Genomic DNA, 26,284 nt, shown 5'->3' with positions numbered 1-26,284 from the left:
AAAAACAAAAACACAATTTAAGTAATGGATCTTAAAGATAACAGAAAAGAGATTAGGAAAGAGTGTTTAATGTTTTACAAAAATGATCAGCTTGGTCACATAAAGTGTATACTACCTGACTTGCCTCCGTACAAACTTCATTTCAGAAAGAATAGAACCTTTCTGCTTGGGGGGGGGGGGGGCGAGGTAAAATTTAAATCATGAAAATGATGTACACAATATTATGTCTCCTCTCTGAGCCACAGCTCCAGCAAGATTCTGATACTGCTTTTAATTTTTTTAAAAGGGTAACCCTCAACAGATCCCTTTGTTCCTGATTATCCCATTTTGCATCTAGTTCCATACTCTTTAGAAACAGAGTATGGAAGCTTTAATAATAATAATATAAAAAGATAACCAGTGTTCCTGAAAACACTCCCAAATAAACATTAATGTTCAGAAAAAAGAACATATATTCTGGAAGCTGAAAAGAATGGATCTATAATCACTTGAATAACCTGATCTAGAATGCACAAGAGGCTTCCATGTTTTTAATGAGACCTGAGAAGAACCCTCTGGGATTAAAATGTTTTTGTACTGTGATATGTCCTTAAGGATTTATTTCTTTAACTGGAACTAACACACTTTTCCCTGATAGAATAAACTAAGGAGGCTGAACTTTAAACAGTACTCCTGGCTAGTATTTCTTATACCCTGACAAAACAATTAAAACCCATAACTCTAAATAAGCAGGTATCTGAAAATAGTTTATGACTGCAATCCAGTAATGTACTTATCTGAGAGTTAGGCCCATTACACCCAATGGGACTTGCTTCTGAGAAGATAAATAAAATGAAAGTTTCAGAAAGCTAATGAAATTTAAATCCAAGATTTCAGCAGTTATTTCTCAAGGTTTAGCCATAAGGGTTGGCCATCAGGCAATTACCGGTAAATTAAGTTTACGGTATATGTGATTCCTGTTGAAGGACAAAAGCCACACTATCCATTCAAAGTTAATTTCACCCAATTAAGTGGGAGAGGTTTTAATCAAAACAACTTTGCTACTGAAATCAACTACTATGCTTAATTTTGCTGAATTGTGCCCAATATTACTTCAGAGGGATCCTTAAAAGAGCTGGGAGACAAATGCACCAAATTAAGATACTATGACCTGGTTTGCATGCAGTGCTATGCCAAACTATGGTTCGATGTTACTAAGCAAGGATGCTGGTGCAGAGAGCAAAAATCTCACCTGCTTCACTTCTTCCCCCAGTCCTGCTGTTGCCACGAATGTCCTCAAAGGGCACAAGAAGCTATCCCTGAACAGAGAAATCTCTTTCCCATTTAGTCAAGGTCTTAGTTTCACAAAATTTGTATAATTTAAGCAGGGAAATAAAAAAACCAACAAACCTGATAATAATTTTATTAGTTTGTCAGCTTAATTACAATGATACAAAAAGCATCTTAAGTCATAACCAGGATCACAGAATGAGTTGGAACCCCCCCCCCCCGGGTCATCGAGTTCAAATCCCTGCAATGCAGGAACCTCAACCAAGTTACATAAGAAATTTACACCCTTCAAAGGAATTGTTTCACACTATATTCTTCACTAGTGGGAAGTGCCTGGCACTTCCCAGGAATCTGAAGAAACCCCAAAATATTGTGATTTTTCAAAGGATAGTGTAATTAGTGAGTTTTAGGGCTGTGCACAACTATCCACTTACCCACCCGGGCTTCACCCTTCCCTGGGGAATGCTTGACCCAGCCCCAAATCAATTTGAGTGTGGCAAAGGGAGCTAATGTTTACTTAGCGTTAATTTGGCCTGTCATCTTGATTCAACGTGTCATCTGGCATCTAAACATAGACCACCTCCTCCACCTTGGGAACGATCGTGCTGACGCTATCTCTTCAAAGGCATCTAAGCTTGGCACTGGTTTGCAACGTCACATCACATTTGGCAAAGTCCCACCAAACAGGGTGATAGTATCTTTAGAGGTGTACAATTCTGCGTAATTTGGACCTGTCATGCTATACTGGGCAAAGTCATATATCAATCCGTCATCTTGAGTCAACATGGTGCCCAGTGTCCAACTGTAACATTAGATCACCACCTCTACCTTGGGAACTGTCTTGCTGAGTTTGGTGATGTTATCTCAAGAGGCATCTAAATTGGTGCAGGTTGGAACTGTCATTCCAAATTGGGCAAAGTCCTATAAAATGGGGTGACAATATCTTCAGAGGTATAAAAATCTGTGTACTTTGAGCCCATCCTACCAAATTGAGCAGTTACACCAAAGTCACATTTCGGTCTGCCACCTTGATTCAAAATGGTGCCTGGTGTCCAAAGACAGATGAATATGAGACCACCTCCATATGAGGAACCCTGATGCAGAGTTTGGTGACAGTATCTCAAGAGGCATCCAAACTGGTGCAGGTAGGAACTATCCTGCCAAATGGGACAACAGTATCTTCAGAACCATCCAAATTGGTGTAGTCTGGACCCATTACGTCAAAAACCAGGCAAACTCACACCAAAGTCATGCTTTGATCCGCCATCTTGATTCAAAATGGTGCCTTGGCATCCAAACATTGATGAAAACTACCATCTCCCCCTCGGGAACCCTTGTACAGAGTTTGGCAACAATACAGTATCTTGAGAGGTAGCCAGACCCATAGAGAAGAGAGACATACAGAAAAACGACTATCCAAAACATATGGTAGATTTTAGCACCCAAATACCATACTTTTTCCAAAAAAAAGTTGATTTCTATAAACTGTAGGCACACTCCAGCTTTTTCTAAAAGTGACAAAAAATACAAGTGTCTGCACCCCAGCCCCCAAATCTGCTGCAGTTCGTGGAAGACATTATATATGAGGATTGTGTTGTTAAGTCCTACAACACATTCTGTGGCTGGAAGGTAAAGGAAGGGTCTGCAACTAGTCTAGTTTTAAGGATTCTGGAGTCTATACAGAGCCAACATCAATTTAGCCGCTGATAGTTTCTTTCCAGTTCCAGGACACAGCTTGGTTCTGAATGAAACAGCATCATATGGTGACATTTCATGTTCAGTGCAAATAAACTTGTGTAATTCAATAGAAAAAATATTATTATTATTTTCATTTATTACCCCCCTTTCATCCTAAGGCCCCATGGCAGTGATTATTATGTGACCTTAGGGTGAAAGTTGGGTAATAACTGGTTTCCCACAGGCATCTGGTTGACCACTATGACAGCAGGAGGCTGGAGTGGGCGGGCCATTGGCCTTGTCCAGCAGAGCTCTTCTTACGGAGAGGTATATTTTTAGGACCCACCTGATTTTTGTGATTGTAAGTTGCTTTGGGGCCTGAGTCAATCAGAGCTATAAACACTGTGAACACCATGGGCTCAGAAACAAATTGGCAGCTACTGCAGCTGTTTTAAAACAGGGGTTATGTGAGATCGAAACAGAACGCCAGCCAGTAATCTGGCCGCTGCACTTTGGACTAATTGAAGCTCCTGTTGTAACTTCAAGGGCAGCCCCACACAGAACAGAGTGCAACAATATGATCTGGAAGTTATCACAGCATGGAGTACAGTGACCAAATTGTTTTGTTTAAAAGGTATCATAGCTGGTGAACCAGCCACAGTTGGGGGAAAAGGCACTCCTGGTCACCAAGGCCACCTGAGCCTCCAGTGTCAGCGCTGAATTCAAAAAACACCCCCAAGCTGTGGACCTGCTCTCACCAGAACAAGCCATCTCCTCACCTCCTGGACATCAGAACTTGGGACACATAACACCACTTTCAGGATTCAGCTTCAGTTTAATGGCCCACATCCAAACCACTGCCTCTAAGCACCTGTCTAACACCTCAACTGCCTCTCCTGATTCAGATGAAACAGAGAGATAGAACTGGGTGTCATCTGCATACTGATGACGTTCCACTCCAAATCTCCTGATCAGAGAACCAGAGACCTCATACAGATGTTAAATAGCATGGGAAACAAGATGCGACCCTATGGGACACTACAGGACACCAAATGCTAACCTCCCATAACTACTTCTTAGAAATGTCCCAGGAAGTAGGAGTGGACCCACTGAAGAACAAGGTCCCCAGCCCCAACCTCCCTGAGACAATATGCTCCTCTAGAAGGGTATTGTGGTTAACAGGATTGAAAGCCACCAAGAGATCAAGCAGAACAAGCAAACTCAAGCTCCCATCTCTTTCCCAACAAATGTCATCAACCCAAGTGGCCAATGTGGTTTCAGTGCCACAGGCAGGCCTGAAACCAGAGGGGAATGGATCCAAGTGATCAGTTTCCTCCAAGCATGCCTGCAGCTGGACCAACTTATCGAGCACCTTGCCCCCAAAGGGGATATGATCATTTTTAAACACTTCCACAAATTCTATGAAATGAGCCAGTCTGCTCCTGCCTATCAATGTTTTTAGCCAATGAGTGAAGACGGATTTGTGACTGATAAGTGAGCTGTTTGGACACCAGATAACAGGAAATGCTGGGTCCTAAAGAGCTGCTCTTCCACCCTGCCCTTTAGTGCACTTTTCCTGCTTCGGTCTTATTTTTTAGTTCCTGGAATCTCTGTAGTTTGTCCTCTTGCTTTCCCTAGCAGCCAGGGTGCATTTTGTTTGTGGTGGCTTCATCTGAGATCAGGTAGTTTCTAGAGGTTATTTTCTGCAAATACTGTTAAACAATGTTTGAGTGGATGTTAACTTCAAAAGGAAAATTTGAAACATTTGCAAAGAGGCATGTCACTTGCTGTACAGCAGTTAAAGATCAAGCACTCATTAAGAATTCACTGTATAGTTAACTTACAGTATAATGTAATCTACTCAGAAGTAAGTTTCTTTTTATTTAATGGAGCTTGCTCCCAGGTAAGTGGATGCAGGATGGCAGCCTAGGCTTTGGTTTAGGGTTGGCACTGGGGGAAAACAGGCATTTCTGCATCGTAGCAGACAGAAAATCAGTAAGTGAAACCTTTTTGGTGGGGAAATAAAGTCATGGGAAAAGCTTCACCACGACTGTACTCTCTAATTTTGTGTTATGCCGCACTCTCCATGGCAGCTGTGTTGTGTTATGCCATGTCATTTCCCCATGGCGGCCATTTTTTGATTGGCACCCACAGCAATACCTGATATAGATCTGCCCTGAAATCTATGGATGCATATACAAATAAGAAGAAGAAGAAGAAGAAGAAGAAGAAGAAGAAGAAGAAGAAGAAGAAGAAGAATATATTTTCAACTGCAAATTTGACAGAGACCCACATTATTAGGCAGAGAAATACAAAACACCAGGTGTGCTAGTTCATTGGGATTTTCGTGAGGTGCTGCTGTCCTGACCCACTCACCAACCAAGAGAGGTTCACATACCTCTCTTTTCTCTTTGTTCTCTTTGTCTTCAGCATCTCTTTGCCAAACACTTTTCATATCAAAATCAAAAGGCCCTCTTTTAGGCTCATAGCTGGCAGGTTGATCAGCCTTAAACTCCTCGTGGATCATGTAGTCTGGCATAGCTGAAACTCGAGGCCTGCGGAAAACAGTTTTACCATTTACTGTGAAGTATTTTGTTATGAAAGGTTCCAGGTGCTTCCAAATGCTGTGACATTTTCTTCCTTTCAACATTCTTCAACTCCACTCTTCCTCAGTCACCCAAAAGAGATTAGCATGAAGACAGAATACTTACTTAGACTCATCAGCTGCTGCTGTTGCTGCTGCAGGTTTTCCATGATGTGTATACCACTCAGGTGCACCATAAGACCCCAGAGACACTTTCCGTGGAGTAGGTGTAAAATGTCTCAACAAGTCTTAAGTGAAGGAGACAAAGTTATTTAAGTTTTGTTTTTTTAAACAAATAGATAACTAGTTTTCTGGACATTCTTAAAACAAGAGGGCAATATGAAAAATGCTTCATTCTATCCCTCCCCATGAGATTAAGGGGCAAACTATACTAGGTGGCAGAGACCTACGACAGGATCTCTTGGTGCTGGCCCTGCCACTAGTATGCAGCCTGTAATCACATTTCCCTGAGGGAATGTGGTCCTTGGCCCTGAGAAGGTCGTCCACTGCTGCTCTAACCAATGTGCCTTCCCAACAAATGTTTCAAGCATGAATTTTTTTTAAGTAGACAGGGAAACTTATTTTCTCTCTCACACACACACTCATGCACCATGGCTCACACACAAATCTGCCTGCCTTCCCCAATTCCCTACACTACAAAAAAGAATACTGAAAATATCCAAATGGAGGCAGAAAAGGAGGGAAGGGAAACAGATCAAATGATTTCATTTTTTTTTTCTATTTGAATTCAAGAGAAACAATCATTTGTCAGAAGATCTCTACTTACTAACAGAGCAAACCAATATACAGAAATAAAAACACAAAAGCAACTGCATTTATGCCTGGGTTAACTCCCCTCCATGCTGATTTACAAATAAAATTGTTCCCCAAGGCTGTTACTTATTTGGAAAAAAATGTGCAAGTTTCCTCTGATAGCTGCTTTCAGGTAAGGTGATGCATTTACAGCTTGAGTCAATGCACTTTTACTCTGAAGTAAGCCCACTGATTTCAGTTGGCCTTACTCAAAGGTAAATGTGCAATTTTTTGTTAAGTATGAATTCAACCAAGATTGCCACAAAAGGTTACAGAATACTGCTAAAATTGTGGGTTCTTTCAAAACAAAAGAACCTGCATTTCTGCAACATCACCGCTTTCAAGGTGGCATGGAACATCCATATTTTGTGTGTTTTATCCTCCCCAATGTCCCCAAATTTCTTATAGCACTTTCCAGACCATTTATATGTACAAGCCTCCTGAAATCGCCATAAGATTCATATGAATTTTAACTACCAGGTCGGCCTCCTTGTTTTGCCAGCTTTACATATTCCGAGTCAGTGTCTTTAATCCACTTCCTTCGCCCCCCAAATGTAATCTCACTGTGAGGATCTCCAAAATCACCGAGACCTGGGATCTGGGATGTTGGCTGCTGTTGAGCTTCAGAATTAACAGACTCCTCTGATCGCTTGAGTGGCACATGATAGTACCAATCTGCATTAACAAGCAAAAAGATGAACATCACATTTTGAGATTTGTATTATATTAAGTGGTATAAACTTAATTTGATTTTGTTCTGTGAACCACCCTAAGACCTCCAGGTATAGATAGGGCAGTCTTTATATATTCAGTAAGTAATAATTATAATTATAAAAAACAATGAAAAACGGGAAAACTATTCCAGTTTAAAAAAAAAAAAACATTTATAAAGAATAATTTATATAACTTCTACTCCCCATTACTACAAAAACCAATGACCTAATATAACAGGAACCCACATAATTAAAAGCCTGGCTGCCTCTCCTGGTACTGTTCATCAGTTAGAAAGATCAAGGGCATTTCAATGCCAAGTCAGATAGAAATGTCTCTACATCAGGATAGCCCAACCTGCAGCCCAATGGCCACACATACCCCCCCCCCAGCTCTTTCTGTGAACCCCGCAAGGTGCTTGGCTGCTGCTGTAACCCTCCTGGCTTTCTCCTTTAGCTCTACACTGTTCCTCATTGATCCAAAAGGCATCATTTACTTCCGCTTTTCTGGTCTTCTTTTCCTGCCCTTTACTGCAAAAACACACCAGTCAAATTGTTTCTTCTTGTCTCCAAGCAGCTCCATGACTGCTTCTGTTGGTCCTCTTTTAGTCTTCTCCTCCAAACTAGAATCTTGGTCAATTTTTCCCTCCTGGACACAACAAGAAGTGTGCACAAGAATGTGTATGTGTGCAAGCATAGGAGCCAACTCCTAGGGGTCAAGGTCCCTTCGGCCCACCAATAAAATATTTGAGGGAGCAGCTACCCCCCAAAGTTGATGGGCATTGCCATTCAAATGGTGTGTGCACACGACATTTATGTGGGGCGTGGCTTACCTGGGCTCCCCCAGTATTTTATTCAAGCTGGCACCCCTGCATGGAAGAGAGAATAGGAGCTTTTCTCCTGGTTGCCTGCCTCCCCTTTTATTTTTAAATTGCCAAGCATGTAAAGCTGAATGCACACGAGCTAAATGTGCATAAGTAGCGAGCTTACTGTACAAAATGAAGATGTCTAAACACTGTAAACACCACAGGATCTAGTTCTGAGAAAGGTATTATATAGTCCCGAACTAAAGTTTGAGAAAAGATATATGCACAAAGATGGAAAGATACAGCCCTACCTACTATGGGGAAATGGTTGGTAAAATTATTCGACTTAGCTGAGATGGCAAAGTTAATGTGATTAATTAAAGAAAAATCACTGACATTTATTAAGGATTGGAAACTTCTTATGGACTTAATTGTGTGAAACAGAAAATGAACTTGTAGTAGCTGGATTTTAAGACGGAAAAAGTATTGGCGTATAGAAAACAGCATCGTTGGCTGTTCCTGAGCCTCTATAGCTGAGGGCTGGCTGGAGGGCAGGGGCTGCCTTGGCAGGTCCTGTGGTCAGGACCACCATTTTCTGCCCCTGCCTCTTGCCTTTCTTTTGCGCTGAAGACACTGATCCACAGTCATTATACTTTGCTCTGTGCGTCCTGTCAAATTCAAATGTAAGCTATTTTCACTAAAATAAAAAAGAGCGCAGTTTTGAAAGGCTTTACATGAGAAAGATCACATTTATAAACTGTGTACTTGCCACATGGTGCGTATCGATTTGGGGGTCCGCGGGGCTCTTTATTTGTATTCCTCATACCTGCGGAACGGGGAGAGGAGAACGGGGGGGTGTTTTCAAAAGGAAGCCTTTGGCCAAATCCCCGCCAAAGAAGCCAGGCAAGCCGGCCGACCCCCCCCCCCCGCCCCACTTCTGAATCCGAAAGGCTTCGCGCTAACTTTCCCGCCCACCTCGGAGCATCCTGAACCGAGTGCCCCGTTCCCCACAGCGTCGCGGCAGAGACGGACTCGGGTTCCCTTCTGAATCCCCGGGTCCGCCAACCCGATTCCCCGCTGACCCTCCCGAAGGAGACGCCGCCCACCCCCGACCCAGCCGGGGAGGCTTCTCCGACGGGCCTCGGTTCAGGCTGCCGGGGGAGCGCGGGGCGGGAGACCCTCCGCGAGAGGAGGAGGACGCTTTCCTCCCTGGCCGCCCTCTCTCGCCTGGTTCCGGAGCTCGCCCGGGGGAAGACACCCTCCGCCGCCGAGTTCCAAGTGGGACGGGAGGCCGCCGCCGGCGCCGCCGCGAGAGCGACCCAGAGGCGGAGGAGGCCGCAAACAATCCCGTCGCCCGGCAACGGCGGCTTCGCGCGCCCCGGGAGCGGGAGGCCGAGCGGGGGAGGGAGGGAGGCGAGGCGGCCGGGAGAGAGAGAGAGAGCGAGCGAGCGAGCGAGGGGGTCTCGCCGGCGCCCCACTGCGCCCCACGGAGGGCCACCCCCGCGGCAGGGGCTTCCTCAGCCGGCGAGGTGAGCCGCCCGCCCGCCGGCCTCAAAGCGGGTTACAAAAGGGCGCAGCAGCCCTGGAGTCGAGGAGGACTCGCGGGAGAAGTTCAAGCCCCGAGGCAGATGTCAGTCACCTCAGCTCCCTTAGCCTCTGAGGTGGCTTGTCCGAACAGGAACGCGTTACCACGAGGGTGTACCTGGATTCACACGTGCACAGCCAGCACTCGTGTGTGTCCCCATATACACACTGCTGAGAGGTGATCTTAATCTTGTCCCCACGAGAAGCTCTCGCACCAAGAAAGCTCGGCTGGTTCTATGAAATAGGAGTGACAGAGCGCTGGCACCACGCCCGGGGGGCACCCACAAAATCCTTGCTGGCCTCTGCCCCCTCTGCAGGCCCCAGCCCATATGGGGGCCAGAGCGCGGGGCCGGCCGGCCGTGTGACAGCACGCTGCCGCTGCATTTCCAGAAGATCAGCCAAGACCAAGTCTGCTTTCCTTAAATATATCTGTTGGTCTCTTTGAGGCTTTTTGCAACCCCTCTTCTTGGTTCTGTACAAATCCTTTCAAGGAGTTTTGATATGTAAAACTTCCAACAGGATTCCTTTAAATTTACTTTTGTTTGATTACTTGTTTCAGGAAATTATACTTTTGTTGTAATTTTAGGTCCGGCTTAAGGTGAAGAAATGCTTTTTGCAAGTCTAATTTCAAGTAGAAAGTGCCCCTCCAATAATAGTAATGGCACGTTTGACATGTTTTTCATTCACACTGATATAAGTAAAAAACCTCCTTTTCCCTTGGGGTACCCAAGAGCCCATATAGATTCCTTTTTATAGGTTCCCTATTGGTAGGAGAACATAACAGAGGCCAACCAGAGAATATTGAGAAGCAAGGCAGCTAGTAAGCCTGATCTTTATTAAAGCTGTTGCAACAGGGTTCTCCCCACACGCACACGGGGGGGGGGAGCACAAGCGTGCAAGCCCTTATATAGACTTTTAAAATTGCCCACCTTCAAACTCTAGACCACCCCCAATACATCATACCTACATCACGGGGGGCGGTCTAAAACAGAATCCTGAGTGTGTTGTTTATCTCCTGTCTGGCAAATTACCTGATTGCATTATTTGAGTTTTGGCCACTCTTTTGTTATTAAAGTAAAGGTAAAGGTACCCCTGACCATTAGGTCCAGTCGCGGACGACTCTGGGGTTGTGGCGCTCATCTCGCTTTATAGGCCGAGGGAGCCGGCATTTGTCCGCAGACAGCTTCCGGGTCATGTGGCCAGCATGACTAAGCTGCTTCTGGCGAACCAGAGCAGCGCACGGAAACGCCGTTTACCTTCCCACCTGGAGCAGTACCTATTTATCTACTTGCACTTGAAGTGCTTTCGAACTGCTAGGTGGGCAGGAGCAGGGACCGAGCAATGGGAGCTCACCCCGTCACGGGGATTCGAACCGCCGACCTTCTGATTGGCAAGCCCTAGAACCTAGGTCACAGGCTCACACCCTGTTCATATCTTGAATGTGCCCTTAACACAGGATTTGTGAGGACAGGATTTGTGAGGAAAGAGACAATGGGGAGGTTTTCCACTTTGATGTTGCAGAGAAGTATTTGAGGTCAATTTATTCAGGACCTTTTCTGCAGTGTTTCAGACATATGGTTTATATATACAGTTATGAACATTTCACCCACATTTAAAATGGCACATTGTTAGCTATTTTAGGTCAGTATACCCTGCAATTAGGGATGCGGGTGGTGCTGTGGTCTAAAGCACAGAGCCTAGGGCTTGCCAATCAGAAGGTCAGCGGTTCAAATCCCTGTGACGGTGTTTCCGTGTGCTGCTCTGGTTCGCCAGAAGCGGCTTAGTCCTGCTGGCCACATGACCCGGAAGCTGTCTGCGGACAAATATCGGCTCTCTCAGCCAGTAAAGCAAGATGAGCACCGCAACCCCAGAGTCGTCCACGACTGGACTTAACGGTCAGGGGTACCTTTACCTTTACGCTGCAATTCTTTTTAGTTCCCTTTTATATATTTCCTTATTCATATTATTTTAGCATCAAGGAGTAAGCGCATAAAAATATGTACAGAATCCCAAAGAGCTCAGGGAGTATCTATTCAACAGAAGACTCTAATGAAGCAAACAATGGCTGTAACAATGAGACCTCAGACTCTGACACCCAACAACTTTTGGAGAGGTATGCATGATTTTGAATATTAACTAATTTATTTCAGTATTCAAGAAACATACAATATGACAAATGTGGTGAAATGTTCTCTCTTTATTCTTCCCAAATAGCTGTCCAGCTGTAGTAGCTTGGGGTTGGGGACTGCATGGCACAGACATTACTTTGTATGTCATGTTATTTAAGGATATTAAATCTATTACATGTATTTACTTATATATATTTAATTAAATATTTTAAATAGCATTAACTATAACACAAACACTTTAATTTACAATATGGAAATTTAATTCAGTGTGTGGCTTTCATGTTCTTGTGTCTGAGAGGTTGCACCACCCTGCTATAGATAGTGGATAAAAAACTTGTTTTCCTTTCTAATTATTTATTTATATTTCTTATACAGTGGTGCCCCGCAAGACGAATGCCTCGCAAGACGAAAAACTCGCTAGATGAAAGGGTTTTGCGTTTTTTGAGTCGTTCCGCAAGACGAATTTCCCTATGGGCTTGCTTCGCAAGACGAAACGTCTTGCGAGTTTGTTTCCTTTTTCTTAAAGCCGCTAAGCCGTTAATAGCCGCTAAGCCGCTAATAGCCGTGCTTCGCAAGACGAAAAAACCGCAAGACGAAGAGACTCGCGGAACGGATTAATTTCGTCTTGCGAGGTACCACTGTAATGTCTGTGTTAGCATCCAAGATGCCATGAAACAATGTAGAAATATCAAAAGCAATACATAGGTAAAGACAGGTAAAATTAGTCCAATAAAACAGAACCTCCTCATAATTTAGAAGCTGGGGTCATTCAATGAAGCTCATTCAGGTTCAGGACAGACAAAAATTGTGACCTGTAGATTAAATGGATTTTAAAAAGAACGGAATAAGCTTAGCCTTTCAGGGATGTACCAGCCATAGCAGCTAAATTAATCTGTGTGTATAGAAGCAGTATATTCTGAACAGCAGATGCTGAGGATGAACATCACCTTCATGCCCTGCTTAGGTTCTTCCAGAAGCATCTTCCAGAAGCACAAGACTTTTGGTCAAATCCACCTGGGCGTTTCTTGAGCTCTAACACTTTTTTCATTTTGTAGTTTGTCCCAAGGAAAAAAATCACCTTGCAGCTGCACCAACAGCCACCCTCTCTTCTCTCATAAAGGGAAAAATGTTCAGTGTCCATGCCCACCCAAGAGTAAGTTCAGTTGTAGTTATTACTCACTTATAAGGGGGCTTTTGCATTTTTTATGGTTTGTGAACCCAGATGTTGAACCAACATGTTGACAAGATTTCCTTCACTATTTCACATCCTCCAGTCCTGTGTTACAAACAAAAAATACCAAAGCATAATAAGAAAAAAATGATTCAAAATGGTCAGGTTGACTAAATTAAAGTAGTTTGTCCCTTGAAACAGTGTTTCTTTTTGCTTTTATCCTTTTATTTCGAAATAATATTTTTAGAAGCTCAAGAGCTCATTTTGTGACTCTGTTCTAAAGTCATATTGGGCCACTACAATTACATATTTTCTTTTTTATCCAAATTTGCTGTCTATTTTCATAATGCTATGGGTTTGCAGCATTTCTGTGGGGGAGTTGGTTGACATAAGCTTTCATATTTTTTTCTGGTGTGTAAAGAGTTTAATCTTGGATTTTGTTTTGTTTTTCAAATCTTGATTAAAGAGGCTAATAAACATTAGTTCAAACAGCTTGTCAATACAACAGCATGATTGAAAATGGAGAACATTTCTTTTGAAATAATTGCATTGAGGTTACATACTGAAGAATGGATCTGTGTTGGATAAGGGCAATAAATACAATTAGAATTTCACAGAAATAAGAGATTCTTCAGCTGTGGGAAAATTACATTTCCCATACTTGGCTCCCGTTATAGGTTAGCTTTGCTATATCTTTTCAATTTATAAAAAACAAATTGTAAATTATGTTCCAGTAATTTTCACTAGTATGTCTGTAATATAAGGTGTGATCTCATGAAAGTTAAGCACATTCAATTCCTATTGATTTCAATATACCCCCTCCCCATTTTCCTGGAAAACTGCCAGCAAGTATGGTCTTAACAAATTAACTGCATCTGCTGAATAAATACGACCAATACAGCAAACATGAAATTGCATAGCATGAGCTTTGTAAAGTCATTCTAACAATGTGTTGCATTGTTTAATTGTCCTCTTGTGTGTATTTTCCAGAAAGTTTCACTAGACTCATCTGTAATTTGATAGGGCTGAGCCTAATAACTCCATTTTGCTTAGTGAAAAGAGTCTGCATCACTTTATCAAGGTAAATATGAGGGGTGGGAATGTTTTCTGAATAACAAACTGAAAAAAGGCTGCAATCCTAACCCCATTTTCCCAGGAGTAAGCCCCACTTTGCCATGTGTTAGCACCATGCCGCTGTGCCATTTTTGTACTTTGCAAGGTATTAATATTGGTGATACATTGCACTGCACTGATGTACCAGTACAAAGGGGGACTGACAAAGGAGTAAGCAATACCTGGTTCCTCAGTTTGAGTCCTCCACTTGCACAGAGATATCCACAGGAACGAACAATGATGCATGCTTATTCTTATTTATTGAATTTATATACTACCGTATATAAAGAGGTCTCATGGCAGTTCACAGAAAAGAGCAACATAAAAACCACAGTATATATAATCAAAATAAAAACAACAACCCAATAACACCCCCCACACACACACACCAAAAAAGAACCACAATTTAAAAGAGCATCGGATGTCAATCAGATCAACCAAAGGCCTGGTTAAAAAGAAACGTTTTTGCCAGGCACCTCACGGTGTACAATGAAGGCACCAAGTGAACTTCCCTGGGGAGAGCATTCCACAACTGGGGAGCCACTGCAGAGAAGGCCCGTTCTCGTGTTGCCACCCTCCGGACCTCTTGAGGAGGCGGCACATGAAGAAGGGCCTCAGAAGATGATCTCAGGGTTCGGGTAGGTTCATATGGAAACAGGCGGTCCTTGAGGTATTGTGGTCCTGAGCCGTTTAAGGCTTTATAGGTCGAAACCAGCACTTTGAATTGGCCCAGAAACTAATTGGTAGCCAGTGCAATTGGACCAGGATTGGTGTAGTATGCTCAAGCCATCTTGCTCTGGTGAGCAACCTGGCCGCTGAATTCTGCACTAACTGGAGTTTCCGAACCGTCTTCAGAGGCAGCCCTACTGATAACACATTTCAGTAATCTAACCTTGAGGTTACCAGAACGTAGACAACAGTAGTTAGGCTGTCCCTGTCCAGATAGGGGCGTAGCTGGGCCACCAGCCGAAGCTGATGGAAGGCACTCCGGGCCACTGAGGCCACCTGAGTCTCAAGGATTCAGGAGGACCCCCAAGCTACGAACCTGCTCCTTCAGAGCAAGTGTAACCCCATCAAGAGCAAGTGATCTCCCACCCATCTGGTCTAGGGAACCACCCACTAACAGTGCCTCAGTCTTATCTGGACTGAGCTTCCCTTTGTTGGCTCTCATCCAGTCCATGACCGAGGCAAGACACTGATCCAGCACTTCCACTGCAGATGTAAAGGAGAAACAGAGCTGAGTGTCATCAGCATACTGCTGACAATGTACTCCAAACCTCCGGATAACCCCACCCAGCGGTTTCATGTAGAAGTTAAACAACATGGGGGATAGGATTGAGCCCTGCGGAACCCTAAATTGAAGGTTCCACGGGGCTGAAAAGCACTCCTCAAGTCACACCCTCTGGGAACAACCACCCAAGTAGGACTGGAACCACCGCAAAGCGATGCCAGCCACCCCTAGTTTGGAGAGTCGCTCCAGATATATGCACTTGTGCCGGCCAATGAATGCTTTTGTGCAGAAACAGGATTCATTCAAAACGGGGGAAATGTGTTCTGCCAATTTCTCCATGAGCTTTTCTAACACTTAATTGGGGTTGAGAAGGAGGCAGGCTTTAAAAGGTAAAGGGAACTTCTCCAGGTTGCATCCACTAACTCTATTTCACTATCAAGCTAGATGCCTCTAAACTGTCACTATTTTGCAGGAGATTGAAGTGCATACCAGGAAATTTAGATCTGAACAGTTAAAGCACTGTCTCCTGTCTCCACATTTTTTAAAAAAGAAGCAGGAAAGTGGTGAGGAAATACACTGACAAGTGTAGAATGAACAAATGATAAATGGAAATGTAAAAACACCCCACCAGAAAATCAGAATGAATGTTCATTGTTGTATAACCTCCCTGCAAACAAATCAAAATGAAAGCTCAATAAAGACAGGATGAGTAAGATTTGTTCAAGCAAATCGGAGTGAATGCTTAAAAAATCTGAAGGAGCCATCTTATTGAAATTAGAACCAGATTATTGTACAGTATACCTGAAAGCAGTAAACAGCATCAAGCCCATAATAGAACCAACAGTCTGGGCTTTCTGGGGTGTCTAAGTTGGAGTAGCTAACTTAGCTGTTTGTTCAAAGTTTTATATGACTAGAATGTAATTCTAGAACAATTCTCTTTGTTGTTTTGCAGGGCGAGCTCTGCTCAGAAAGTTGTGTCTTGGGTGACCCTGTTCCTACTGTTTTTTGGTGCGCTTCTTCCTACGGGGCTAAGTATACACTGAGTATGCACTGGTGTACATTATGGCTAGCCATGTTTACAAGGACATAAGATTCACATAATTCAGTGGAACTTACTGTACTAGTCTATGCTGGACGTGGATGGCACTGTAGTCTAAACCACTGAGCCTCTTGGGCTTGCCGATCAGAAGGTTGGTGGTTCTAATCCCCACGATGGAGTGAGCTCTCGTTGCTCTGGCCTAGCTTTTGCCAACCTAGCAATTCGAAAGCATGCCAGTGCAAGTAGATAAATAGGTATCGCAGTGGCAGGAAGGTAAATGGCATTTCCATGTGCTCTGGGTTCCGTCACAGTATTCCATTGTGCCAGAAATGGTTTAGTCCTGCTGGCCACATGACCTGGAAAGCTGTCTGGACAAACGCCAACTCCTTCAGCCTGAAAGCGAGATGAGCGCCGCAACCCCATAGTCGCCTTTGACTGGACTTAACCATCCTGGGGTCCTTTACCTTTACCTTTCACTAGCCTATGCACGTCTGTTCGCAAGTAACTCCCAGTGGGGCTTACTCACTATGAAATGTGTTTAGGATTGCAGGTTTGTCAGCATGCTGAGGATAGTAACCTTAAATTGATGGGCACAAAGAGGACTTTGGTTACCTGTCCTTCTATGTACTAGCTATTATTCATGTGATTTAATAACATGTTTTATAGAGCAGGGAATGGAAAGTTGGAGTTACTGTGAAATGTCTTTCTGGTCAGCATAGAATGGCACATACATGAATGAATTAACTCATCTTCTAGAGGCAGGCTAATTTTTTAAAAAAATAAAAAATTGCTAAGACCAGCCAGAATGGGAGGTGGCCTTCCTGTAACCGCCAGATATGAGCAAAGCTGCTAGCGGCAGGTAGAGGACAGCAGAGTTGTCATGGGGAGCCCTGTCTGACCTTTCCAGAGTACTGTGCAAATGCAGATTGAGAGAAGCTGCCCCCTAATCCTAGGTTTGACCTAGGTGGGGTGCGTACAAGGTGGAGCTGACAGGAACAGGATGGAAACCAGTTTTCATCTGCTGCTCCATGTGGGAGGAGAACCTAAGCCACAACCCACTGGAACATCTTCCTGCCGGAAGCTGCTTCTGCAGAAGCACATTTGTCCACTTAAGCGAAGGTGGACAGGTGAGCCCAGGTGAAAAGCTGTGGTGGTGATTCCACACACTGTGATATTGATGCCTGTTGGAGGACTCTGGGCTTTTGCCTGGTATGCAAGCATGATTCGGTCCCTGCCTGACCTGCTGATAGTGTCAAGGTACCTTCCTACTCAGGGACTCCTGTTTGAAGGAGGCAGACAAGGATTCTGATTTTCTTAAGGGCTCTGTGTAAGTCAGGTACACCCTGAGGCCCCGCCTGATGTCCAGTGTATGCCATTTCCTTCCCTCATGGTGAATTGGGTGGAAAACAATTTGGGTGACATGATGGCCTTATTCTTATGAAAGGGAAAGTCTAAAAGTCTACTTTTGTTAAGAAGTTGAGTTATGGTTCAAGGCTACCCTGAGTAGCATGTGCAGATAGCAACTGGCTTAAGAACCCCCTTTGGCTCCCTGGCTACGCAAAGGGATTTGAACTCTATTCTCCACAGTCCTGACCCAGTACTCAGTCTAGTTACCTTAACTCTGATTTCCGCTAGTGCTGATGAGAGAGCCTTTGTTCTTGCCTGGCTTCTGCATTCTTAACCCCTGCACTGCTCCAAGTGTTTTACTTGGGAACACAATGTGTGAAATAAAAGAAACAGATAAAGCCATGTTATGGGTTAGCTAACCTACCCATGTAGCAGCGCTTTTTTCAGGAGGTACTGCAACAACTTCATGGTTAGTGCTGGCACCTATTTTTCTAGAAAAAAATCACCGCCATGTAGGATGACATACTGAGATTGTTGCCATGTTTAATCTGCTGAGAAGGAAGAGAATAATCAATTTGTTAATACAAAGAGGGTTTTTATTACTATTATTAATAGGTGCTACCTACATGGGACTATTTGATGGAAATAAATTTCAGATTTTTGGAGAAGAATGGAGGGACTTCTCTATTTGTGATCTCATCCAGGTGATTTTTTGTTTTGCTTTGTTACAACAATCTCCCTAGGTAAAATATGAGAAATTATAGAGCACAAATTATGTTTATGCATTATCTCATTTCAATTGGCAGCCAGAACAAATGCTGTCCTTGAAGGTTTCACAGATAGAATGTCTTATGATCTCTTTTGTGTTGAGAGTAGGATTACACCTTTTTCTAATCCTGCATCTGTTTCATAGAACCATAAGGGACCCCAAAGTTATCGAGTCCAACCCCCTGCTATGCAGAAATCTCAACTAAAGCATCTAGCATACCTAAGCCAGTGAAGCAGGGCTTTTTTTCCAGCCGGAGCTCACTAGAGCTCAACTCTGGCACCTCTCAGGTGGGTGCCATTGCCGTTCTAAAAGAACAAGGGGAAAGTTCATGGTGAGCTCCAGCAACTCTTTCTTTCAAAAAATAGCACTGCAGTGAAGCTTTTTCTGACTTCATGCCAGGGACAGCTTACCAGCTTATGTCAGTTTAAATGCATAAGAGCAGGGCCAGTAAAAAAGGTGGCGACCCTAATTTTGGCAAAACCAAAGATTTCCAGCTTGGCTAATATTAGGGAGTCTCATCCTCAGAGCACCTTACCTTTGTGAGCATTCAGTGATGCTTCCATTAGCTTTTTTTTTATCACGTTTGTACTGGCAAGATCCCTGCACTAAAGGCAGATTATAGGTCAGCTGCAGAACCTTCTGATTTTGAACTTTGAGGAAATACCTTAGTAAGGGGGTGAATGCAATGAGGACTATCTCCACGGCAGTGGCATGCGGTCAATGGACTAGGGGGACTAGCCTAGTCCACTAAATGTTCCTGGTAAATTAGAGTATTAAAAGTATTAAAGCCTTGAGCCTCCTTCCTAAAGCCCGGGAAACTTCTGCCCAGCTTAAGTAGGGAGTAGGGCTGGGCGATACCTGGTTTTCAACATTACGATATCTAAAATAAGGCTGGAGCTATGTAGAGGTGAACATGGTGCTGGCAACTGCTATTACTTATGGGTATAACTCTAAAACTGATAAAATTTTACTTAACATATTGTTACAACTGTTATGTTATAGTACTACTGTACCAATAATAGTACATTTTCTCTAAAATTAAATTACTGTGGAAGTAATTAGTAGCATAGATACCAAAGGTTCCCTAAAAATTTAATTACATTACTAAACAAGAAAAAAGCAAATTCAGTTTCACACTTTTAGATACTCAAATATAATTCACTATCGAGTCTTAGTTGAATGTATACATCGCACAACACCAGTTATTTGATTGTTTGTTAATTTTCTTTTCTAAACGAGGCCAAAATAGAAAGAATGGAATGGATAAATTTTAGCAGAACAAAATATAAACAAAATTTATATTTTGTGAGGAAAATTTGCATTTCTTTTATAAACCAGGCCAAACCGGAAAGCATGGATAAAATTTTACAGAACAAAATTATTAAATGAAATGTATATATATATATTTTTTTGCAAGTGAAATTTGCATTTTGGTGTTCTGTGGCAGTTGTGATGCCCTTTGTATTTGAAGAACATTGCCAGCCAAGCTGAACACGCTTTCAGATTGCACACTTGTTCTTGGGATAGCCAAAAACTTATTTGCAAGCTCTTTCAACATTGGGAAGGATGCCTAATGCGCCTTCCACCCCATCCGAGGGCATTCGTCAATGTCCACTCTTGGCGTAGCCATCTAGGAGAAAATGAGCAGCATAAGGGGGGGGGGGAGACCCAGAAGAGGCTCAAACGCAAAGCGGGGGGGGGGTTTCCTTTTACTCTGAAGCAACTTGCAAGCCAACAAGCATGTCAAGAGCGTATTTCCCTCCTGTTGGCGTCAGGGGAGGGGAGAGCCAAAGACTCACAGAGTTAACTTGGGGCTGGCAGCGTGGGCTGCTTCTACCCCAAAGGAAGGCACACACAACAAACACTGGGTGTGTCCCCCCCCCCTTTTATTCTGAAGAAACATCTGAAAACACAGAGAGAGAGAGAGAGAGAGAGAGAGACAGAGAGAGAGGCAGGGAAGGCGAATTGGGGCTCATTCACAGAGCAAGGAGGGGAGAGAGATGGAGCTCAAGCAGCCTCTGCGCAGCCCTGGCCTGGCTCCGAAAGAAGCATCGCTGGGGGAGTCAGGGAGACACCATCCCACCCCCAAGCAGGACAGTTTTAACAAGGGGGCGGCTGCAGCTTACAGAAAACGAAGTGAGAACTGTTGGCTGGGTTAATAAAAAACGCCGTGCTTTTAGCCCGGCTGGTGGCTGCGCCCCCCACCCCGCCATCAGGAGGGGGGCAGACACCCGGACACACAGGCAGGTGGAGGGGGTGGCAGAAGAGGGCCAAATGCCAAAGGAAGGGGGAGTAAAAGGGGCTCCCGAAGTCTGAAGCTGCCGGCTTGAAGCCAACTCCCAGCCTGGCGCCCTGAAGCAGGAGCCTGGCCGGAAGAAGTCGCTGCTTGCTGGCTGGCTGGCTGGCCAGGCAGGGAGACGGAGAGCTAACCGGTTCTCAAAGCTCTGCTGGGCGATATTTCACTCAGCCTGCTGCAGTCATTCATAGCAATTTCTTGCTGCTGCGGGAGGCAGGGAAGAGCTGACCGAGGTGGAGTTAGCATCCACAGGAAGAAGCATCGGCTTCCTGGTTTTTCCAGTATTGTGATTTTTTAATACCACAAAAAACACGATATGCGATAAATTACAAGCACATTTTTTAAAAAAACGATTATCACAATTTGATCTAAAACCTAGTATCGGATGATATAGCACAGCCCTCCTGGGGAGGCATGATGCTCCAACGAGGTCCAAGAGCCCTTCTGCATCCTGTCAGAGGCCTGGCGCCTCCTTCGCAAAGCCCATGAAGCTTCTGCCCAGCTTAGGGAAGGAGGTGCGAGGCTCATGCAGGCATGCGATATTGCCCCCCCCATCACCCTTGCAAGCTGGTGCCTCTGTGACCCTACAAAAAATTTCACCACACACCACTGCTCTAAGGGCCAAACCAGATCAGCTAGATTAATTCAGTTAGCATATTGTTTAGTATGGCCCAGCATTTTTTCCTGCACCAAGATTTTCTGGCATGGGCTACTTAGATCTGACCCTACCCAAAAGCCACTGGGTGTTTTGTCTTTGGCATCAGTGGCTGAATTATTTAAAAATGGGGGGGGGGTAATTATAAAATCCAATTTAAACATGTTTACTCAGAATAAGAGTTAGTTTGCTTATATTCCACTTAGAGCTGCTTACCCCTCCAAAGGATTGTTTAACTTCTCTTAACCTCAACAAAGCTACTGCATTAGTTGCTTCAAGACCATTTGCTGGGACCCAAATGTGCATAGGATATTGGTGTAATGAGAAGCATGAGACTCTTATTTCCATTATTTTACTTTCTTGCCTTTGTGCAATGATCTCTTTGGTGTAAGCTTGTTTCTAATTAAACTTGCTTCTCCCCCCCCCTTTTTTTATATACAGGGTGAAACACAAGATCTGAGATCCCTAATGTAAGAACAAGTTTAAAATAATTTATGTAAATATTTGGCAAGTGCCTGTACCTTATTTCCTTGTCCATCTGACACACCTTCCCCCTCTCTCCTGGCTCCCACCCAGGGCCTAAACAAACTTACAGCTCACCCACAAAAGTCTCACAAAGATTATGAGACTGCTCTCAGGCTGCCCACAGCTGTGTCCCATTTAGTCAACAGCACTCCCCATACCCAGGTCTGAAGGGACTTGGTAAGAGGATATATTAATTATATTTTAATTGGGGGGGGGGGGGCTAACAACGAAAGAATGGCTGGTGCCGGTTTTAAAAACATGGGGCTAGCACATAGAGAGCCCTACTAGCAGATTATTAAGTCCCATTGTTAGACAGATTAATGAAGCCTAGGAATATTAACTTTTTATTCCATTCAGCTATATGAAGCAGCTGATTCCCCATTTCGGCCCCTTTTCAATGAAACAGACCACAGGCTGCAAAGTAAGTTTAAAATGCTTTAGTTTCTAGGTCCCAGACATGCATCTTTGCTTATGCAAGAGCAATAAAAGAATGCAGGTAACAATATTCTTAGAACTGCAGCAAAGCAGCCTCAGACACATGCACGCCAGAACATATATGCACAACTAAAGGAACAGTGCTTTGCATGGTACTTTCCTCTGTTATTTTCCCCCAGCAAGGCAAATAACATCTTGGAAAGAAAAGCACTTGAAATTGCACCTCTGAAGGAGCAGGTGAATAAGTTACAATTGCGGCTTCATGATGTGAGATCTGGTATGAAGGACATTGCCCATCATGCTGTCAGTAAAGTACTGGAAGGATATACTAGCAAAGGCATTACAAGATGGGTAAGATGAAGTAATGTGATTTGTAAACAACTGTCAGACTTTTGTATCTATTTTACTCTAATCAGGAACGACCAACCTACTTGACAACTGTACCATAAGTTGGATGCTAACACTATGCCACTCCATTGCACACTGCAGCACATACGCACAACCTTTTGCCTTGTGATTTCTCAGCTTCCATCTCATGAAGCTGAAGAACAAGCAACATTCCAAGGGAGGGAGGCAAGAGTGTCGGCCTCATTCTACCTATGCTATAGTCAGGCACAATAACAGAAATGCCAACGACAACCCTTTATTATCTGCACCTTCTAAGGTGCAGGTTGCCTCCCCTGCCCCCCAATGAATAATTATAGTTTTTTGATTTCTGAAAAACTGCAGTCACAATTTAATATTATTCTTCAGGTTGCCCATTGTTTCTTTAAAGTTTTCCTATTGTGGTAATGATAAATGAATTATACCTCTTATCCATTGACAGAGTATTGAAAAGATGCTTAAAAAACTAATGGAAAAGCTGGATGAAGATGACGTCCAAATGCCTGACTATGCCCTCAAATCAGCAGGTATTAGAAACAGTTGTTAAACAAACTTGCCCATGGTATTTTGGACATTTTTTGTTATTCAAACACAGGAGTCTGTCAATATCACTGTGATCATTACGATGATAGTTCTGGTAAGCAGTTTCCACCAGTAAGATGCAGTATTCTGCCCTTAAATTGGGAGGGCAAGGCCTGCTGACATTTTCCTGATTATTATTATTATGCATTACTAACAGACCGACTAGGGACACGGGTGGCGCTGTGGGTAAAACCTCAGTGCCTAGGACTTGCTGATCCCAAGGTCGGCGGTTTGAATCCCCACGGCGGGGTGAGCTCCCGTCGTTCGGTCCCAGCTCCTGCCCACCTAGCAGTTTGAAAGCATGTCAAAGTGCAAGTAGATAAATAGGTACCGCTCCAGCGGGGAGGTAAACGGCGTTTCCGTGTGCGGCGCTGGTGCTGGCTCGCCAGATGCCGCTTAGTCACGCTGGCCACGTGACCCAGAAGTGTCTCCGGACAGCGCTGGCTCCCGGCCTCTTGAGCGAGATGAGCGCGCAACCCTAGAGTCGGACACGACTGGCCCATACGGGCAGGGCTACCTTTACCTTTACCTTTAACAGACCGACTGGGGACATAGCCTTTAAAAATTCCTCCCATGCATAAATGCCCTTTTCAGTAGTCTCCCATCTCCACAGTGTGTTTTCCTTCTCTAGACTATGAGAAAGTGCATTTGTGGACAAACTGCCTCCATTAGCCACTCGCACAGCTAAAAGTAAACACACACATGCACTTTGGCAGAGCCTAGACTCTGCATAGTCTTCTGTGACAAGCTATACTACTGTTGTGTGCCTGAAATATCAGAAGTATTATTCTACAACTGTTTGATTTTAGGTGCCAACATTGTTCAGTCCAGAACTACTAGAAGCTACCGCCATGATGGAGGAAAATACTTCTGGATGTCCTTCGTTATGCTTCCTTTTGTGAGGTCTCCAGATGTAATTCTTGAGGTAGAAATCAACTTTCAAGAAAGTATTCATGTTTTCTTATTTTGGATATTTTCTTTCTATACTACTTTTTCCACTTATGTACCGGTAACCATTTTATTCCTTTTCAATATTTTCTGTCCAAAACCTTTGACACTGCTTATGCCTGGCAGGCCAATGCTCTTGTAAAATCCTAATGAGCGTTTCTTAAATTCTCTGGGATTTAGGAATGATTAATTTGAAAATTGCCTCGAGTCACAACTTTTTCAGGGTTCATCTTGCCTTTTAGTGATCAAAACAGAATACTGTACAGTGTGAGCTATGCAATTTTGTAGACAAGCTGAGAAATGAGTCATAAGTGCGACAGTAGGGAAGAAAAAGGACAATGGGAGCTATAAGATAAATGTCAGAGCATGAAGTCAAATAAAAGATTGATGGTAAAAGAAAATTAATGGTGGGGTGTTTTCTCTGGATATTTAATTTTTAAAGTCATGCACATATTGAATGCATGTAAATGGGGGGTTCCGTGTACTGCAGAACATTGGGCTAGTGTACAGAAACATAAAAATCCATTTAGAAGCAATATAGAATGACTCAAGCACCATTTAAAGAACTGTATAGGCCTGCTGGTATAAAAAAAAGTATTCAAGAGACATTTGAAAGTCAAATGCAAGGAAGCCCAGTGAATTTCTGCTGCAGGAGTGTTCCACAGCATTGGGGCAGCGATGCTTAATGTCTGACTTTTGACTGTTTGCTGGCTTTTTCAATGGTGTTTCAAATATGCATGATTTCACTTAAACACACAGTGCCTTGGAACGTAACCTGAAGTAAATTGCCTGTAATGTCAATTTTAACTACATGGACCAGTTTAAATTCATTTGCTTTGGCTGAATTATAGCACCTATAACCTTAGCCACATAATATATAACCCATTCAGAATTTCTCTGCTCTCTTGCAGCCCAATTACCACCCTGGAAACTGCTGGTCTTTCCCTGGGAATCAAGGTGAAGCGGTTGTCAGGCTAGCCAAGGAAATTATTCCAAAATCTGTTACAATAGAGCATATTTCTAAGAAGGTCTCCCCAACAGGAGAGATTTCTAGTGCTCCCAAAGACTTTGCCATTTATGTAAGTGTAATATTCCAGTTTTCAGATTTGAGTTAGGGAATGAGTATTTTTCAAAGCAAATTATGAAATTATTATAACATGCAACTTGGATTTTTTCTCTTTAACATTTCTCTATAACATTTAAACAGTAGTATTTTTAATTGTATTGATAACTTAAAGAAATTAGCTGAAATAATTTCCCAATGCTTTGAACATCTTATGTGCATGCAGCTACAGTTCAGGGATCCTGAACATTCTTGCTAACCCATTAACAGCAGAAGCATATGTATCAAAAGTAAATCCTAGATCTACTTACCTGGGCGTTGGTAGGCCTTACTTCTGAGTAAACATGCTGTAACTGGTTTGTGCCAGTTATGGGGAACTTTTGGCCCTCCAGATGTTGCTGCTTTACAAATCACATCAGCCCTAGCAAGTGTGGCCGATATGTGGGCTGCTAGCTAGCATAGTTGTCATTGGAAACTGTGCATTTGTTTTCTGATCTAACCTATTTCTTGAGTGCTGATGATATGCTTTTTACTGTCCCCCCTCAAGGGACTAAAAGAGGAAAAGGAGGAGCAGGGAACTTTCCTAGGCCAGTTTCTTTATGACACTGAAGGAGATTTAATCCAAACATTCCAACTGAAGGTATGTTGAATATGACGGGAAATCGCCACAAAATTCTAATAAATGCAGTTGTTAGCTAGTTGGGTAATTAATACTCTTGGCCCATGTGATCTGTGTGTCTTTATGATCACCAATACCTTGTGGGTAAAAGTCAGAAAAACAGAAGTCTGTTTCCGGAAGTCTGGCTGTATGATTATCTTATATTTTATGTCAGGGAAAACTTAACTGATGGATAATTTCATTCAGCTGCACCAATAGGGCAAGGATTAAAATGCTTACTTTCTTTACTTTCAGAATGAATCGTCTGAATCTATGAGTTACGTGAAACTGAAAGTGCTGAGCAATTGGGGCCACCCGAACTACACCTGCATTTATCGCTTCAGGGTGCATGGAAATCTGCAGTACATCTAGATGCTCTGCGAAGGGAGCCCGCTGGTGTAGAAATAAGGCCAAAGCCTCATAGTGCTGAACTGAAGAGAATTTGCTGCGCTGCTTTTTCAGTTATAAAAGAAATATGCAACAACAGTTAACAGCT

At 43.4% G+C, this 26,284-nt stretch overlaps 2 protein-coding genes and 2 long non-coding RNA genes across 8 annotated transcripts in view; 1 reads left to right on the top strand and 3 right to left on the bottom strand.

Moving 5' to 3' along the window:
* LOC308460478 (uncharacterized protein C7orf57) overlaps nucleotides 1–9,581 on the bottom strand; it is an 18,551-nt gene extending 8,970 nt beyond the window's left edge. Inside the window, exons 1-5 of one of the 4 annotated variants that reach the window (XM_080976932.1) lie at nucleotides 9,562–9,581; nucleotides 8,629–8,685; nucleotides 6,821–7,018; nucleotides 5,658–5,778; nucleotides 5,345–5,501 (exon numbers count right to left, since the gene is read on the bottom strand). In XM_080976932.1, coding sequence (XP_080833058.1) covers nucleotides 5,345–5,501; nucleotides 5,658–5,778; nucleotides 6,821–7,018; nucleotides 8,629–8,683 — 531 coding nt within the window. In that variant the 5' untranslated portion in view covers nucleotides 8,684–8,685; nucleotides 9,562–9,581. Of the gene's footprint in view, nucleotides 1–5,344; nucleotides 5,502–5,657; nucleotides 5,779–6,820; nucleotides 7,019–8,628; nucleotides 8,686–8,834; nucleotides 8,887–9,086; nucleotides 9,222–9,561 lie in introns of those variants that run through there. The other 3 variants (XM_080976933.1, XM_080976935.1, XM_080976934.1) reach the window with 3 other exon arrangements.
* On the bottom strand, nucleotides 4–5,328 carry LOC308460647. The gene is made up of 2 exons (XR_013978682.1): nucleotides 4,458–5,328; nucleotides 4–1,314 (listed from the first exon to the last, which is right to left on the bottom strand). It is a non-coding gene; the product is annotated as an uncharacterized lncRNA (long non-coding RNA).
* On the top strand, nucleotides 9,245–26,279 carry SUN3 (Sad1 and UNC84 domain containing 3). Of its 2 annotated transcripts, none has more exons than XM_080976925.1 (13): nucleotides 9,245–9,388; nucleotides 11,416–11,556; nucleotides 12,628–12,725; nucleotides 13,734–13,824; nucleotides 16,040–16,095; nucleotides 18,089–18,177; nucleotides 21,635–21,663; nucleotides 22,333–22,504; nucleotides 22,980–23,064; nucleotides 23,929–24,044; nucleotides 24,979–25,146; nucleotides 25,678–25,770; nucleotides 26,044–26,279. In XM_080976925.1, exons 2-13 carry the CDS (start codon nucleotides 11,441–11,443, stop codon nucleotides 26,158–26,160), a joined length of 1,230 nt encoding a protein of 409 aa, XP_080833051.1. In that variant the 5' UTR covers nucleotides 9,245–9,388; nucleotides 11,416–11,440; the 3' UTR covers nucleotides 26,161–26,279. The 2 variants fall into 2 exon arrangements, with proteins under 2 accessions (XP_080833051.1, XP_080833052.1); XM_080976926.1 differs by lacking the exon at nucleotides 9,245–9,388 and adding an exon at nucleotides 9,418–9,621.
* LOC308460664 lies at nucleotides 11,575–13,701 on the bottom strand. The gene is made up of 3 exons (XR_013978701.1): nucleotides 12,753–13,701; nucleotides 12,212–12,384; nucleotides 11,575–11,938 (listed from the first exon to the last, which is right to left on the bottom strand). It is a non-coding gene; the product is annotated as an uncharacterized lncRNA (long non-coding RNA).
* Nucleotides 26,280–26,284: the final 5 nt, after the last annotated feature.

Source organism: Podarcis pityusensis (assembly GCF_964106645.2).
Source record: "Podarcis pityusensis genome assembly, chromosome: 13".
NCBI lineage: Eukaryota > Metazoa > Chordata > Lepidosauria > Squamata > Lacertidae > Podarcis > Podarcis pityusensis.
The sequence above is the reverse complement of the archived record's forward strand: the minus strand, read 5'-3'. Positions and strand labels throughout refer to the sequence as shown.